General features: G+C 41.6%; 1 protein-coding gene across 1 annotated transcript; it reads right to left on the bottom strand.

The window, feature by feature from the left end:
* Positions 1-1,499: 1,499 nt before the first annotated feature.
* LOC127343419 (protein FAR1-RELATED SEQUENCE 5-like) lies at positions 1,500-5,287 on the bottom strand. Its single transcript, XM_051369551.2, has 4 exons — positions 4,896-5,287; positions 4,234-4,318; positions 2,087-3,870; positions 1,500-1,961 (listed from the first exon to the last, which is right to left on the bottom strand). Exons 2-4 carry the CDS (start codon positions 4,301-4,303, stop codon positions 1,500-1,502), a joined length of 2,316 nt encoding a protein of 771 aa, XP_051225511.2. The 5' UTR covers positions 4,304-4,318; positions 4,896-5,287.
* Between the last annotated feature and the right edge of the window lie 11,662 nt (positions 5,288-16,949).

A 16,949-nucleotide genomic window follows, 5' to 3' on the forward strand; every position in this document is an offset into this window, starting at 1 on the left:
CAACGAAGGTTTTTTGCATAACATTCTGTGAGTATCCCTTGTTGCATGGTTTCCAAAAAAATTGGGGACAAAGGATTCATCTCAATTTCAACAGTTGTTGGTATCTACCAATTCGAATCTGGCAGCTACACATTAGTAATTTGGGAGCTATACCGCTAGAATTTGGCAAATATCATAGTACTGGTACCCTAATTAATCAGTGACAATGACAATTCTGTAAATCATGCACTGTAAATTTGGCTACTAGGTGTAATTAACCTGGTAATTAGGTACTAATTCTAGCTAGCACTTTTTTTGTTGATACTATTGCAAAAAAAACTGAGACGTGCATAGCTAATTGCTAAGTTCGTCCTGACTGCCTGCCCAATTATTTATGGCTGCCAGGTTCTAATGCATAGCGGCTAAATGATCATTGACTAGTGATTTATTAGTACCGTGACTGCCAGATTTTCAGCACCTAGCTGCTGGATTCGCATGTCCTAGCTGCCAAATTCCAAAAAATCCTAGCCTCAAAATTTTGCAGAAGTCATAGCTGCCATATTAACAGCACCTAGATACCAGATTTCTGATGTATGGCTGCCAAAATAATTATGCTTGTGAATTGTGACTTCAAAATCTCTACTCCTAATTTTAATACCCTAGATGACGGGACACCTTTTCTCACATGCATGCACAACAGGTTAAGCAGAAAAGTAGTCAGGTGCATGAGTGCGGTGGTGTGGGATGCATGCAATGTAGTCCGGGCCCATCATAACACTTCACGAGCATGGAAACGTCAAGCTGGGAAACCGCCGCACGGGAGGGGTGCGCGTGCAGCGCCGCCGCGTAGTCCCATCGCCTTTGTCTAGATTTTCCCTTTTAAATATAGGGGTCGCGGGGTTAGCTACTGCTGCATGCAAACTCGCATAACCACAGTTTGAGGCAACTGCATAACCACAGTAGCTAGTGTGCGGCGCTGCTAGGTGCAATCTGGTAGCCAAGCCTAATTAAATTGGACATTCATGACTTCCAAAGTAGGATGCATAACCACAGTTTGAAGCAACTGGAATTTTCAAAGTCCATGAACACGGCACTGCCTAACACTACCATTTTTGGTACCAGCAGATATCTTATGTAATAAATAGACATAAATAGATATTAGTTCTCATTATTTTTGCCTAAAACAACTTGATAGGAATGGAGTCAAATAACATTACAGTAACTGGAATATGTCCCATAATTGAAGATCATTTTACATTCAAGAACAAATCATCAGTACTTCTTAATTCTCATCTGCGAGCTCTCCTCTCTGTGTACATGTCCTGAAATCATGTTGTGTGGAACCACACTGTTTGCAAACACGTATTTCTTTTCTCCCTATATCCAGTGGTTTTTGGAAAGCTTTCTTGCGTTTCCTACCCTTAGTGTTTGATACACGAGGATCTCGTATGTTGTTTGCTTGTGATGTTTCTGAAGGTTCTGCATCTGTGAATCCCCCATTGTGAGCTGTGGCAGTACTGTTATTCGCCGCAGATGTTGAGGAACTTTGTTGATTTTCTTTTACGGCATGGGGGCTTGCGTGCTCGGGGTCCAGTGCTTGGTACCTGTGGAGGGACTTGTTGTGTAGGACAATTTGCCTGGGCTGTTTGGGTAGATGGATTTTCTGCAGGATCTGTAGCACTTGATGTAGCTACTTTTTTAGCTCTCTTTTCTGTTTCTCTTTTTAGTGCTGCCAAGTCTTTTTTCATAGCTTTCATGTGCATGCGAACTATTTTCCGGCCATCTTCTGTTTCATTCCCACACATTGCAAGACCTTTGAACTCGTTGCAATTTACCGAAAGCCACATTTTCTTTCTTGATTCTTCTGGCATAACAGCTGGTTGTCCAGGAAGCTCTTCAACTAGATTTTCTTGTGCACTCCATGTCCATCTGCGGAGGACATATTTCAGTGGGAACTCACAGACTCCTAGCTGCACCATTGCCTGCAATTTTATGTCAAATTAGACATTTTTTCATCTTTTTTTCACCATTGAATTGAACACAAAGTATATCATGTTAAACGTTATCAAAGTACAGACTAAATGTATCAACGATTATGTTTTTTTACCTTGAGAATGTGACAACAGACTATGCCATCCCTTTCAAACTTGCAGCATGTGCATCTGTAATTCTCATTGGGAGGATCAGCATAGACTTCATAGGCTCTGTTGTGGTACTGTGGAACAAATTTTGTTATGCAGTAAACCTCATATCTGTTTTCACCTATCGGTTTTATGTTATATGACATGCTGGACTGCATTTCAAACTGAAATCTATGATAGATGTTTTTGGTGTACAGTTTTTCCACCTGCTGCTCTATTGGGTGCCAACACCACTTTTTAGCCGTTAGGAGGGATGAATCTGATTCTTCCTTGTTCTCTGCTTTCATAATTTTTGCTTGGATATCTTCGTACTGCTGAACGAACTCAATCACCGAGTTTGTGGAAGTTATGTACTTTTTCAGAACTGCATTGAAGCCTTCACTACGCTGAGTTGTCTGTAGGAAAGGATAGAACTTGTGCATAAAGTATGCAGGGACCCAGTTGCTTCTTTTTTTATACAGAGCTGCAATTTTCTCATGCCCTTGGATATTAAATTTGTTTATCATTAAGGTCCATCTTGTCTCAAACTCTTCCGGTGTTAAGCTACAGTTGATGCAATCATTCATCTCTTCCCGGAGCCCTGGTATCTTTGCAACAAACGGGCCAACCTCTTCTGTTGCTTTGTCTACAATATGCCATCTACAGTTTCGATGCGTTGTGTTTGGGAAGACCTTTTCCATTGCAGCACGCATAGAACCATCCTGGTCTGTTATCATGTTTGTTGGGGCAACTCCATCCATTGCAATCAGGAACGACTCGAAAAGCCATATGTAGCTCTCGCTAAGCTCATTCTTTAGGAAACCGCAACCTAGTTGAATCGACTGACCATGATTGTTTATTCCAATGAATGGTGCGAAAGGCATTTTGTATTTGTTTGTCATGTATGTTGCGTCGAAAGATACACAGTCATTGAAGGACTTGTATGCTTTTCTTGCAGCACTATCTACCCAAAACAAGTATTGGACACGGTCCTCATCATCCAGTTTGTATCGGTAGTAGAAATCCTTGTCTCGCAACTTCGTGGCCTCAAAGTATGCCATGGTATCCTGCATATCAGTATACTTGTTTTTTGCTCGTAGTGTTGATCTGAAATTTGCCAATTCTTTCGGGGTATATGGCACACCTTCAACTGACTCGTACAGCGTAGCCATCACTTGCATCATTCTGCTTGTTTCCATGTTAACCGAGTGTAGGATTCTAATGAAGTCTTGGTCTTCTTGTGGTATATCCTTGTGTGAGCGTAAGAAACCAGTCAAGGACCACTTTAACAGAAGGGGGTGATTGTGTTCATCACAGAATTCTGTCACTAACCAGCTTCCATTCCTGACCTTTAAAGCCATTCTAGCTGGACAGTCAGTCCTAACGTTGCTGTTCTTCATTCTTTCTGGCACAACTGGGTTAGGTTTTTGGGTATCCTCTTTTGTTTTTGCTTGGTGACCAGATTTGTGACAAACCATAGCTGCTCTTATTAGCTCACCAGTAACCTCAGATTTTTTTCTGTAATTGTACCTTATTCCAAAACCCCTCCTGCGTGCAAATGCCAAGTAGTGCCGCTGGGCATCTTCAAGTGTATCGAATCTCATGCTTGCAGTTGGCGCATGCGGGGTCGACACTACTTCTGGATTTGCTTCATTGCCAATGTTCTGTCCACGTGGAGGAGTGTGCTGACCACTGGATTCCGGAAGTGTAATCTCAGTGTATGCTGCCTCAGATGACAGAGCTATGGAGCTGCCCCCTTCATTGTGTGTTCCTGCAGAAAACAAATGTATTTTTTTAGTAATGAGTTACTGCCAGTATGTGGATGTACATAAAACAAGTGATTAGGCCAGGGAGCAATAATGTGGTAGTTCTTGTCTTCTTTTTGCAATTTATAGGTGGAAGTTGTGTCTGTGGAAATCTATATGGTTGTTTTTCCTTTTTTGTCTACCAAATTATTGTGGAATCAAGTAGTCTGGTATTTGCTCATAATTAACATGGATACTGTTTGGTAGTTTATCTGGCAACTAACCTGGTAGTTATTTTTGGCCACTAACCTGGTAGTTTTATCTGGCAACTAACCTGGTAGTTTATCTGGCAGGTTATATGTGTTATTTTTTGCTCTGTTCATACTGACCTGTCTTACTAGATCCTGCATGATCTGATAAAGTAACTGCTGGTACTTCCATTTGCATATTCATGTTCATCTCCTTTTCTGCAACCTGCATCAAAGTTTGTTCAAAGTAGTCAGTTGATCTGATCCTTCCATGTTTACCTTGTCATGGTAATACAGGAAGAAGATCTGATCCTTTTTTTCCAATGTTGATCAAATGAAGGTGCAGAAAAAGAAGATCTGATCCCTTTTTCAAAGTTGATCAAAAGTAAGGTGCAGAAAAGCATGCAAGATTAATGCGGAGAACCAATATCTTGGCTTGTCAAGTTTCTACCAGATTTTTATTTTGATGAGCCCTTATGTTGGTTCTACCAGATTTCTTATTTGTTGGGATTTGCTACGTTTTCCCCATCTATTTTGCTTGTTCATAGATACAGAATCCCAGAAGTATCTACTGTGTTTACAGATACTGATGGGAAAAAATCTACTGTGTTCAACCTACTGTGTTCTTATGGATCAACCTACTGTGTACAATCCCAGAAGTATATTTCTTCAGTAACAAGTTATTTCTTATGGATCAACCTACTGTGTTCTTCTCTACAAGATGAGTTTTTCTAGCCGATTTTTGAGGTGTGAGACAAGGGAGGTGAGACGGACTACTTTTTCCCTGTGAAAGGTGCTCATACCTGTATTGGAATCTTCGAATTTTAGTTCTTCTAGATGTAGGAGGTCTTCAGTTTCTCTGCCATGGTTTTCCCCTTCTTCAGATCCTGTTCGTCGTTCTCTCCTCAAGATCTAGTTCTGTTTTCAGGCTGATTTGTCTTGAGGAAGAAGGAGATCGTCAGGGGTAGGGACCACCTGGCTAATTAATGGGGTGGGGCTGGCAGGAGAGCTGTCGGGAGGGAGGCATTTTTCCCGCTTGCTACGCGCGCTCTCGTCACGTGGGTGGGGCCCAATCGATTTGTCTTGAGCGAGAAGAAAACGTCGTGGGTGGGATGTGCTGCGCCAGCCAGCTAACGTGGGTGGGCCCGAAACCGTCGCACGGGCAGGGCAGATGTGCGGCGCCGCCGCGTAGTCAAGTCCTTTATTGTCTCCAAACGATGTTGGTGTATAGAACCGTTGCGGACCGTGAACAAAAAAATACCAAAACGACAATTTCTCACGGCTATGGTGGTTTCCATCCGGTACACTAAATGGATTTAAAATTTGAATAGAGCCTCTTCATCCGGCGCGGAGCGGTGCACCCTTCCGTGCGCGCACCAAACGACATAAAAAAATGACGCAGGCAACGTAAGATTCGATCGGAAGCGATCAGCCCGCAGAACGTGGGTCATAAAAACGTCGCATGCGACGTAAACCAGCGTGGAAAGTTACGTCCTAACCTGCGAATCAATGTGTGTGTGATGTAAAAGTTGTAGAGTTATACCAGGAAGCTAGTGGTTGCTTCGGACAATCTTACTACAGTAGAATACTCCGTATTAATCAGTGGCAAGGCGGTCGGCCCGTAATAAATTTGCATGCTACATACTACTGTATTATTAGTGTGGACAGTGGTGAACGAGCTGGCAAACCAACGTGCTTGTGATGTAAAACAGGTAGGCCAGGTTATGTTAATCAGGAATGCACAAGTGAATGGTAGTCAATCTAATAATGTTCTTTTTTAAGCAAATCATGTGAATCATAAATATTTTGTCTGATGTGCAAGAACTACAAATAATCTCATAAATTAGAAGAACAAAAAGTCATTACATTCCGGCTTCGAAGTACAGGACATGAGTTATGGAGCACATCACAAAAGATTCATTACATTCTAACTAATTGCACATGGCATAGTAGTACTAATTGCTTCCGTCTACAATCATCATATTTCTGTTGATCATCTTCTTCGTCCACATTCTCTAGAATATGACATCGGGTTCTTAGTTCTTACAGCTCCAGCAGATAACCCATTGCCTCTGACATTCATGTTGCCGCCTTGTGACCCATTTTAAGGCTATACTTGCTGCAAGCTGGTGTGCATAACAGTTCCTCCTAGGATGATTTTTAGGCCCAGATCAAGAAAAATAATAGGTATGACATTATGTAACACGGGTAAAACAGCCATAAACAAAGAAAACGGTATGCCATAAAGAAGAAAATCTTTAACGACTAACAAACTAAGCAGTATAATTCTGAAGAAAACAACGTAAATTATTCATGTGCAATTAACAAAATAATATGTTATACAATCGCAGAATGTAATTGCATCACTTCTCATTGCCACAGGACAGCAGGAAGGATCAGTCGTCGCAACAAGATCAATGTAGCACTTTAATGGAATTTTTCAAGCCCGTCAGACTAGTAAAGCCATTTTCAACCTACTAGTTATTAACTAAACTAAAATAATAGTTTGGGTGGTAAAGGAGAGGCAAGATAACATCTAGCATTACTCAAATACTGGTCATACAACAGCTTACCAACACGAACAGGCGATCATCCACATCTGAGCACCAAAATACAGAAACGCCAACACTAGATCATCACCAAAATCCCCTCGGATGCCGCAAAATGTTGCAGATGCAATATCCTTTGTTTCAAGATTTAAATGTATGGTTTGTGAAGGAAGCGAAGAGCTACAGGCTGTAATTCAAATGGAAAATGCATCTGATCAAAATAATATTGGGCAAGCATCTAACGTCACACTGAATGGCGCCATTGGATACTCCAGGTATGAATATTCACCAGAAAAAGACATTATTGGATTCAGACTCTCGCCTCAGGCCACACAAGGCCAACACAACAGCAAACATGTTACATTCAGATATTTGTTTGACCTCAAAAGAAGTTAAATCTGGTTTTAGGATCAAATTGTTTATGTCATTTATATGGAGGCCACAAACAATCAAACATTCAATCATTTATGTGCTTTCCCACAATAAAGGGAGCCTAGACACATATGAGCAATGGATGTGAAGTAAATCAACGCCTAGAATTTATTTTTGTAAAACGTAGATATACAAAATAGCAGTGAACAAACCTGCTTCTTTCCATGCTTTGAAAGTCCACACTTATAGAAGACATCATCTAGCTCTTTCGTTCAGAGTGTTCTGCAAACAAAGCATTTATTTTCAAGCCAAATGATACAGTTATGTTCACCCCTGTAGTTAACAAGTTACTAGGTAAGAGAAGCACCTTTACAACGACTGCATCAGACATATATATATAATTTAAGAACTTTAAGGTGCACTGTCCCAAAAGATTATGTGTACAGAATAATGAAATCAAGAAGGCAATAGACCTATTGGCAAACACAACAGCACGCTGCAGAAAGGTGGCACATTTTGGCTATTGATATGACCACCTCAAAATTTTAGGTCCCTAGACGGCCAACATCAGAGATATATGTGGGTGTGACATTGTCAGAGAAAGAATTTGCAGTCTTTTGTTGGAATAACAGTTAACTCATCGTCAGGCTATCATGAGTATAATTCTGACATGTTTAATATAACCTCATGAAGGATAGTCCTCTACAACTACGAGACCACAAGCAGCTGGATAAATGATATGTGTTATCATGACAAAACGCAAAAGAGGGAATTAACTTTATGTCATGAACTCGTGATCATGTAGGTTAATCGCTTTGTTTTATCGTGATAGGGCAGGTTAAACCAAAGTTCTGCAGAGCTTGTAGTATAACTTATTGTCAATGTAAGAATTCTCAGTACCAACATAAATAACTTATTTCCATGTAGTTCTTAGTGGCAATGAGACATAAGAACAACCAATGCAACAATAACTTATTGCATGGTTTAATGCATGACTGAATGGCCCCATATACAAGTACATGATGCATGGCCTCATGTGAGCATACAAAAAATCATTCAAAAATTAGAATGTCATCCAAGCTCAATGGCCAACAACCGGAATATCCTCTGTAGTAATTTTCCCAGATTTAAAATACATTTGGCATACTGTATCTATAAGGCCAAATCTATTAAGGCTGGGAACATGGTCAAAGTTAGAAGCAAATAAACTAACATGTTTAGCCAACTTCCATGCATTTTTCATTCACACTACCATCAATTTTCATACGGACAACACAGAACCAGTGAATCGGCCAATAACAGTATAACACATCATACCGGCAGCGCAAAATTTTCAAGCTTCCGTTTTCAGTCGACAGACTATCTTTACGGTGGTTCTGCACTCCTATGCCATCTTCAAGAACAGGAAATAAATGACAAACTAATATGTATTGCATTCACAAGAACGTGAGCCAAATAGATGACTGGGACTGATAGCAAATGAGCTAGCTCGTACATTCAGATCCAAACGTTAAAAAAAATCCAAACATGTGGAAGATTGGAAGAGAGCTCACCATGGTGGTATGGTTATGGTATGGGGACGAGACGAGGACAAGCGGCAGCATGACCTGGTAGCGCGGCTAAGTTGACGGCTAGCCGGCCGTGCGGAACGTGGAGGAACAGACGGCCGAGCTGCTGTGGGAGGCGGAAAGGAGGATCTGCCACTCACCAAGCCTCAAGCCGATAAGATCCCCAGCAGCAGCCGCTCGCAGCAACCCTGCCTGCAAACGCCCGCCGCCGGCCGCAATCACACCTACAGCCGGTCGCCGTCGATTTGTCGGCAGAACACAGCGGAGCGAAGGACACCCACAGCGCATCCCGCATCCGCCGCTCGCCGCCGGCCAATCACCCGCATCGCCGCCGGCCGCTCAGCCGCATCGCTACTGCCTCACCCAATCCCAACCGCTTGCCGTCGCGTGGGTTGAATTGGAAAAAAAATTATGGGGTGACGGGTTAGTGGGCAGCTCCACCTACGACTGAATCGGGAAAAAAATCGTCGGGATAAAAAAAGGAGAGGAAATTACGACTGTTCGTTGGTTTCGGTTGAACCAGGTGCCTGTCCGGCTCGGTCGACCGGTCCGGGAGCAGAATTACTATTCTGCACCAAGGGGTATAATAGAGTTTTCCTATATATATATATAGGTCTGCTATTCTCGAACCGGTTCGAGAATAACTATTCTCGAACCCTTTCTGAACTTCCCACTTCACACAAGTGAACTTCTCGATGGAACACTATAATTTCCTATTTCGACGGACACTGTTTTGAGGCTGATTTTTGAACCATTTATCGGAATTATACATATGATATACCTTTGGAAAGATATGAAAATTTCGCAACTTTTTCATTCAGAAATTGTTCCCAAATTCTTCACGGTTTAAAAATAATTTCTAGTATACTAAACTCTATTTCGCGGAATTCACATTTTTCGTACAGTATTTTGCCAGCCATTCTCAAACCATTTGTTGGATTGATGCATGCAATATACCGTTCAAAAGGTAGGAAAATTGCGCATCTTTTTAGTTTAGATTGTTTTCCCAAATTTTTCACGGTTTAAGAGCAGTTTTATAAATACTCAAATCTCTTTTTCGCGAACTTCTCCGATTTTGTAATGTTTTTTGCGCTATTTTCAAACCGTTAGCTGGATTGATGCGTGTGATACACCGCTAGAAACGTGTGGAAAATGCGCAAATTTTTCATGTTGGACAAATTTCCAAATTACTTACAGTTTAAAAGTAATTTTATAAATAGTAAAAATAGTGATGGTCGTCAACACGCCAACGGTTTGAAATTAACACCCCTGCGGTAGCCGAGTGAGGTGGGCTGACATGTTGTAGTGAAATTACACTCGCATTGGTGTTAACTACACAAGGAGGGGATTGATTTGGTCAATCGAAGCTCGTATGGATGAATTTACCACGTAGGATTTCCGTCTAGTAAAAACAGAGTATGTGAACTACCTCCTACATGCATGTGAACTTCACGATAAGTGTTAGTGAACTTCTGGTCACGAATTATGATATACGAAATTGTTTTCTTTTTTGAACTCGTGTGTGTTTTTTTGAACTCGTGTGTGTTTTTGCAGGCTGTTTAGTGGGTTGTAATTATTCTTATAGTTAACTGTTGAAGTCGAATGAGCGAACTCGTGTGTGTTTTTGCAGGCTGTTTAGTGGGTTGTAATTATTCTTATAGTTAACTGTTGAAGTCGAATGAGCGAACTTCCCTCCGAGAAATGTATTCTCTGTTTAATGCCAAAGCTAAAAGAGTGAACCTTCCAAAAACAAGGGAATGCATTGTCCGTGTGCTGCAATACATTTTACGCAAATTTACAAAGAAGTGAGAACTTCTCAGCATTCGCACAAGAACTGCACACAAATATAACAAGAGACAAAGTTTGTAAAATAACATATACAGCCAAGTAGCAGTTTAGAACCAGCCTCCCCAGGTTCAGCGGAAGTAGCATCTAGCAGGAGTAAACTTTTTCATACGATCAACTGAACATCATTTCACAAAAAGGTGTACTGCTCTCCCAGATACATAAAACTGAACCACACATAGTTAATATATAAAATCGTCCACCCCTCAACGTAAACATCAGAAGCAAACTTTCACAAATAATCCATCTAGCAGACTCACGAATAAAAAAACCATCTAGCAGGAATACTGTAAAGTAAAGTATCAGGAGACATGAACTTCACGAATAGGACAACAGAACTCGATGAATTAATATCAGCAAACTTCATACATCCCACGTTTGCTTCCATCCTCGCAATGCTCATCAACGGATGCCCCCACGGCGCGAGGAGGTTGGGCTTGACGACACGATGGTCATGGAGCGACGGCGAAGCCGCGTCCATCACCCAGAAGCCGCGTCCTCTATTGCATCGCCTCATTGAAGTTGCGGCGCTCAGGAAGTCCCTGCTGTATATGCATATAATGCTCAGACGATGATAGTCAACTTATCAAGTACCTGGCACCAAACAAATGAACTTCTTGATGCAAACCAACTGAATTTCCTAGTAAATAAATTGAAATTCTCACATGGACAAACTTTCACATTAAAGTATAGTAGAGCAGTATAGTTCAGTTGAACACACCAGTTCACATCAGTGCACTTCAGCTCATATCAAGCGAGCGTGCAACAACTAGGTAGTCTTGGGCAGCACGCAGGCGGTATTTGGGTGGCCAGGTAGAATAAAATGAACTTTCACATACACGAATGTGCACTTCCACAAAAAGCATCAGAACTACTAGAGAGGACATTAAAAAACACCTAGTCAAGCTCACTACTAGAGAGGCACGTACATAGCAGACCTCACTTAGGCAGGCAATAAAATAAACACGTATCACACGTTTAAACTAACACACTAAAGTACGAGCTTCTCTTACCGGACAAAGAGAACTTTCACATTAAAATTATAAACACCAACCGAAGCCTGAAATACACAAGTTAAACAGCAGCGGTTGTCTTCCAGTCTGCTACACCTGCACGCATAAATGAACTCCCCCAAAATTAAAAAGTGAACTTGCCATTTTACACGAAGTGAACTGCGGGTTTATGTTCAATAAACAAACAGATATAGCTTCCTATGAAAATTAGGAGTGTTACCATAAACATGTATGTTCCTATGGAAATTATTCTATAAATATAGTTCTTATTTATGAAGTGGACTCAGCTTTTGAGTAAACAAATCGATATAGCTTTATTCACAGTAAATGGATTCAGTCAAAGAAAATGAAGTTATTGGAGCTGCCTACTGCTCCGCGTGTTTCAATTTTATGTGTTGTGAAAGTTAACTCCCGTCAGATGGAAGTGAACTTTCTTGTTGATATAAAGTGAACTTTTTGTCGGAGAAAAGTGAAATGCGGAGAGTTTTCTATTCTGATGAAAAAATATGCAGGGAGCAGATTCTATTGTGTATCTGTGCATCAAGAAAGAAATGAGGAAAGTTATCTATAGCAATTCTGAATAATGATAAGATAACTAGGCCATCATCGAAAGGATCAGGCCGACATGTTTTTTCAATTACCTTGGAAGCTGGGCTCCCACATCTGAACTTCGCTTGACTCCACCGGCCGGACAACAAATGGAGAATGGCCTGGTGCTACCCGAACACCTAGAAATATACAAGTGAACTTTGTCAATAGTTTGCTGCGACATTTGTTGGTACCTTTGTGTAACTCGGATAGATGACCTGTCCTAAATACATAAGTGTACAACCGGAACTTTATTTTGTGAACTATGAAGGCATAGATAAGTTGCATCTCTGAAAGCTAATTATTTTTGCAATACACAATTGATAATATACAGAAGACTATGATGGCATAATTAAAAATAGGCGAACTTCCCCTCATAGGCGAAGTGAACTTTTACTCGATAAAATAGTGAATTTCAGAAGATAAAATAGTGAATAAGCTACATAGTATACCCATCCATGTTTTCCAATTTTTCTCAGAAATGAATCACCCTAATGCGGCAGCCAGGTGCGGCCTGATCGAACTGTCTTTTTCAATCCAAACTGAACTTCCTCTAATGAATGAACTCCCCAACTACCAAAATGATGAACTTTTTGGATAGAAGAAGGTAAAGTTACAAAATGAAGAGCACTGCCTATTTTCTCCTATGTGCACTTCCATACATATACTTTCTATTTAGTTCTCTGTAAAATAGCATGCAAGCAGCATAAATTATACAGAAAAGTGGATCCAAATATAAGAAAAGTAGACAAAGTGAAGAAATTAATCACACAGTCGGATGGGACAAGCAGCAATATAAATTCAATGGCAAAGGTATCCAAATATAATAACTTTAGAGTTGAATCCTCCATAATATAGAATAAATAAACATTACACAACCGCACAGTTAAAATGCCATTGAATCCAATACTCAGTTTTTGAAAAAAAAAATGCAAGAGGAAGAATAAATGCATGCTCTGCAACATGTGTACAGTCTGAACTTCATGAAAAGAATTTTTCCGATACTTCTCTGTAATTAGTATTTAGCACTGTAGTGACAAGAGTAGATCAGAAAATGTGTAGGTTTTAACTACCTCTTCCAGAAATCGAAATGCGCTATTTGCTTTTTCTAGTATTCAACCGGAAGAGCACCATCTATTCAATGTTAAGAATTAATGAACTTCTAGATGGGGAAAAGTGAACGTTCCTAACTATAATGTATAATCCCTGTTGTAACACACTGAACTTTTTGTTGAAAAAAAAGCATACCCATTATTTATTGTACTGAACTTCCTGGATAATAATATTGATTCACAAGCAGCACACTTTGTATTAAAAACAGAACTTAATGCAAGAACCAAGTGAGCTTCCCGAAGAAATTTTGGTGTGCTTCCTTAAAAAAATGATCAAACTTATGAACTCTGTGAGGACCGCGTTCTAGGCCTCGATTCCACATCCGCCTCTACTCTTAAACTCCCGCACGACCATCTGTGCTTTTATCTTCCGGATGGCATGTGTACGAGTCAGGAGCGGCATGAGCGTGACTCCGCACTCGCAAACTACAGGAGAAAAAGAAGTGAACTTCAGATATGAAAGTTCACAACCATTGTACAGAAAGTGAAGTAGACAATTGCGGAACAAACCAAACTCCACCACAATTAAATTGTAAGTTACCAGCTCTAATTTTTTACATAGGTTTGTTTTCTGTTTGACTCTCTAGACTTCAAACAACCAACAGAGAACTTCACACAGCGGGAACCAAATTGCAGAAATCATAACAAAAGTTTGTGAACTTCTGAATGTGATGCAGGTGTAATCCAACTTAAAGCTTAAGATTTTACTGATGCAAAATCTGTTGATCCATTTTTCTCTAAACATAGGCTTGTTTTCTCTCTGAACTTCACAACTCTAACTCTCTGAATTTCAAAACTCTCTCACAGTGAACTCTCACAGTGAACTTTCACACGACAACTCTGCCTCGTCCGGCAGCAGTTTGGGGCGCCCGCCCGACAGAATCCCTCCGCAGACACCGACCCCTACCAACCCTAGCCGGTTCACCAGCACCAAATCAACCGCCAGAGCGGGCGAGGGGGTGGGGGGAGAGAGATCCCCAGACATCGAATCGTCGCCGGCGCCCGGTGGTGCGGCAGATTCCCCACAGAAGCTAGAGAAAATGGGGGAAATGGATCGGAGGAGCAGGGCACAAACCTTGCTGGCGGCGGCGGCGGGGGTCGACGAAGGCTCCTCTCTCCTCTCTCTCTCCTTTCGGTCGGCGAAGTCTACGGAAATTTCCCTTGCTCCACCTCCTCCTCTTGATCTCCAACCTCGGCGGCCGGCGCGTGGGATTGGCGGCCGGGTTGGCGGTGGGATTGGAGGCCAGGGCGGCGCTGCCTTACCGTCGACGGGGAAGAATGTGGCGCGGGAGGTGGCCATGGGGTGCGGTCGGGTGGTTGTGGGACGAGGGAAGGCCGGAAGGGTGGGGGAGGCTGGGGCCGCGCCGTTGGGGAGGGAGGTTGGCCGTCTCGCCGTCTATGGGATGGCCTGCGGCGGCGCGCTAGGTGGGTGGCTGGCCGGGGCAGGACGCCGGAGGCGGGGAAGGCAGCCACGGGGGAGGCGGGCGTGGTGGTGGATAGGATAAGGCAGGAAGTTCTGCGGGAGTGGCTGCGGGGTGCGGCTAGGTAGTTTTTGGGCTGCCTCGGTCGGTTCTTTCGGGTGGGTTTCGGTCGGGATAAGAAGGTAAGCGGGAATAGGGGGTTCGAGAATAGCTATTCTAGAACCCCTCTTAAGGGGGGTTCGAGAATAGTTCAGCTCTATATATATATATATATATATATATATATATATATATATATATATATATAGGGTTGCACTATTTTGCAACCGATGCTCAAAATAATATTCTGAGCACCATGGTGCTCTATATGGGGCGATCACGGTGGAAAAAGAAAAGGAAAGCCCACTAGCCCGACCACCGCATTGCCTCACACCACGATCCCCACCAAGACCTTCCAGCATACCACGACCCAATCGTTCCCAACTCCCCGCCTCCGGCTAGGCTCGGCCGGCCAGGGTCCCCGCCGCCAGCCCAGTTCGTCATCACCCCGCCACCAGCAAGAATGCAGCTCAACCTTTTCTTAAATGTGTATACGCCCAGGTTTTTAAATTGATTAGCAAAAAATGGCACTTGGTAGTACAATACGTTATTAATTAAGGAAGTTCAACCTTAAAAAGGCAAGCATGCAGCTCAACCTTTTCTTAAATGTGTATATGCCCAGGTTTTTAAATGTGCGAATTTTGTTTTTCACCTATCGTGTTGCTATTGAAGTTCCCCAATTTCAGATTCGTCAAGTACACTAATGCTGCATAAAGCAAAGTACACTCCTTTTATTCACCAAGTACAATCATTATATTCCTATTTTTTCGCGTCAGGAAGTTCAAGCTCATTGCGCGAGCAGTGCAAGATCATGTTATCGGGCACTTCAATGCTCTATTTTTTGACAAAATGGAGAAAAAAAAATCGTCATCCGCAAGGAAGTACAAATAGTTGAGGCTGAGAAGTACAACCATTTGGTGCGAGCAGTGCACCCACTTAATATTGGAAGTACTAGAAAACCAATGGAGAAAAAACAAAATAATCTAGTCATCCGGAGTGAAGGTCAAATACTTGTGGTTGAGAAGTACAACTATTTGGCGCGAGCAGTGCACCTACTTCATATTGGAAGTACTAGAAAACCAATGTAGAAAAAACAAAATAATCTTGTTATCCACGAGGAAGTACAAGTGTTCGACATGAGCAGTACACCTGCTTAATACATGAAGTACAAGAAAACCGAGAAAATCCAAATGTACAAAAAAAAAATCCGGTCATCCGCGAGGAAGTTCAAATGCTAGACACAGATAAGTACAACCATTTAACACGAGCAGTACAAGAAGTTATTATAGGAAGTAAAAGAAAACCAACAAAATCCAAATCTATAAAAAACATAAAAAAATCCCGTCATCCGTGAGGAAGTTCAAATAGTTGATGCAGAGAAGTGAAACCATTCAACACGAGCAGTACACCCGCTTAATATAGGAAGTACAAGAAAACCGACAAAATCCAAATGTACAAAAAACAAAAATAATCCCGTCACCCGCGAGGAAGTTCATATACTTGAAAACGAGAAGCACAACCATTCAGCATGAGCAGTACACCCACTTAATATAGAAAAGTACAATAAACCCAACAAAGTACAAATGTAGAAAAAACAAAATAATCCCGTCATCTGCGAGGAAGTACGTGCAGTGATTCCGAGAGGTACAGGCGGAGACAACATGAAGTACAAGCGGTAATTACATGTATTAAAAGTGTACAAAGAAAAATACTCCCACCTAAGTTCACATAGGAAAAAACAATAATAATCTCATCACCCGTAAAGAAGTTCATATACTTGACAATGAGAAGTACAACCATTCAACACGAGCAATACACCCACTTAATATAGGAAGTATAAGAAACCCGACAAAGTCCAAATGTAGAAAAAACAAAATAATCCCGTCATCTGCAAGGAAGTACGAGCAGTGATTCTGAGAAGTACAGGCGGAGACAACAACAAGTACAAGCGGTAATTACATGAAGAAAATACCCCCACATAAGTTCACATAGCAACATTGTGAAGTTCAAATATTAAGATCCGGGAAGTGCAGAATCTCTTAAAATAGAATATAGGGACAATCTAACATTATCATTTTGAAGCACACATGTTAGTTTTTGTAAAACACACTAGTATCAAAACATTTCCAGGAAGTACAACCAAGAAGGCCAAGCAGTACAAGGACATGTCATGGGAAGTTCAGATGCGCGTGGTTGTGCTGAGAATTTTGTGTGGCCACGGACCTCAAACAAACACCGTATGAGAAACTTAGAGTCATTTTACTGAACACTTTCGTGAAACAGCGCCAAG

The sequence above is a fragment of the Lolium perenne genome, chromosome 3 (assembly GCF_019359855.2).
Source record: "Lolium perenne isolate Kyuss_39 chromosome 3, Kyuss_2.0, whole genome shotgun sequence".
Lineage (NCBI taxonomy): Eukaryota > Viridiplantae > Streptophyta > Magnoliopsida > Poales > Poaceae > Lolium > Lolium perenne.

Bases quoted from the DNA above. Each gene is read 5' to 3' on its own strand.
- LOC127343419 (XM_051369551.2), bottom strand. From the start codon at position 4,303: ATGAACATGAATATGCAAATGGAAGTACCAGCAGTTACTTTATCAGAT. The intron at 3,871-4,233 runs GTCAGTATGAAC...TGTTTTCTGCAG, and splicing joins TGCAGGATCTAGTAAGACAG to GAACACACAATGAAGGGGGC. The intron at 1,962-2,086 runs GTAAAAAAACAT...ATAAAATTGCAG, and splicing joins TCTGTTGTCACATTCTCAAG to GCAATGGTGCAGCTAGGAGT.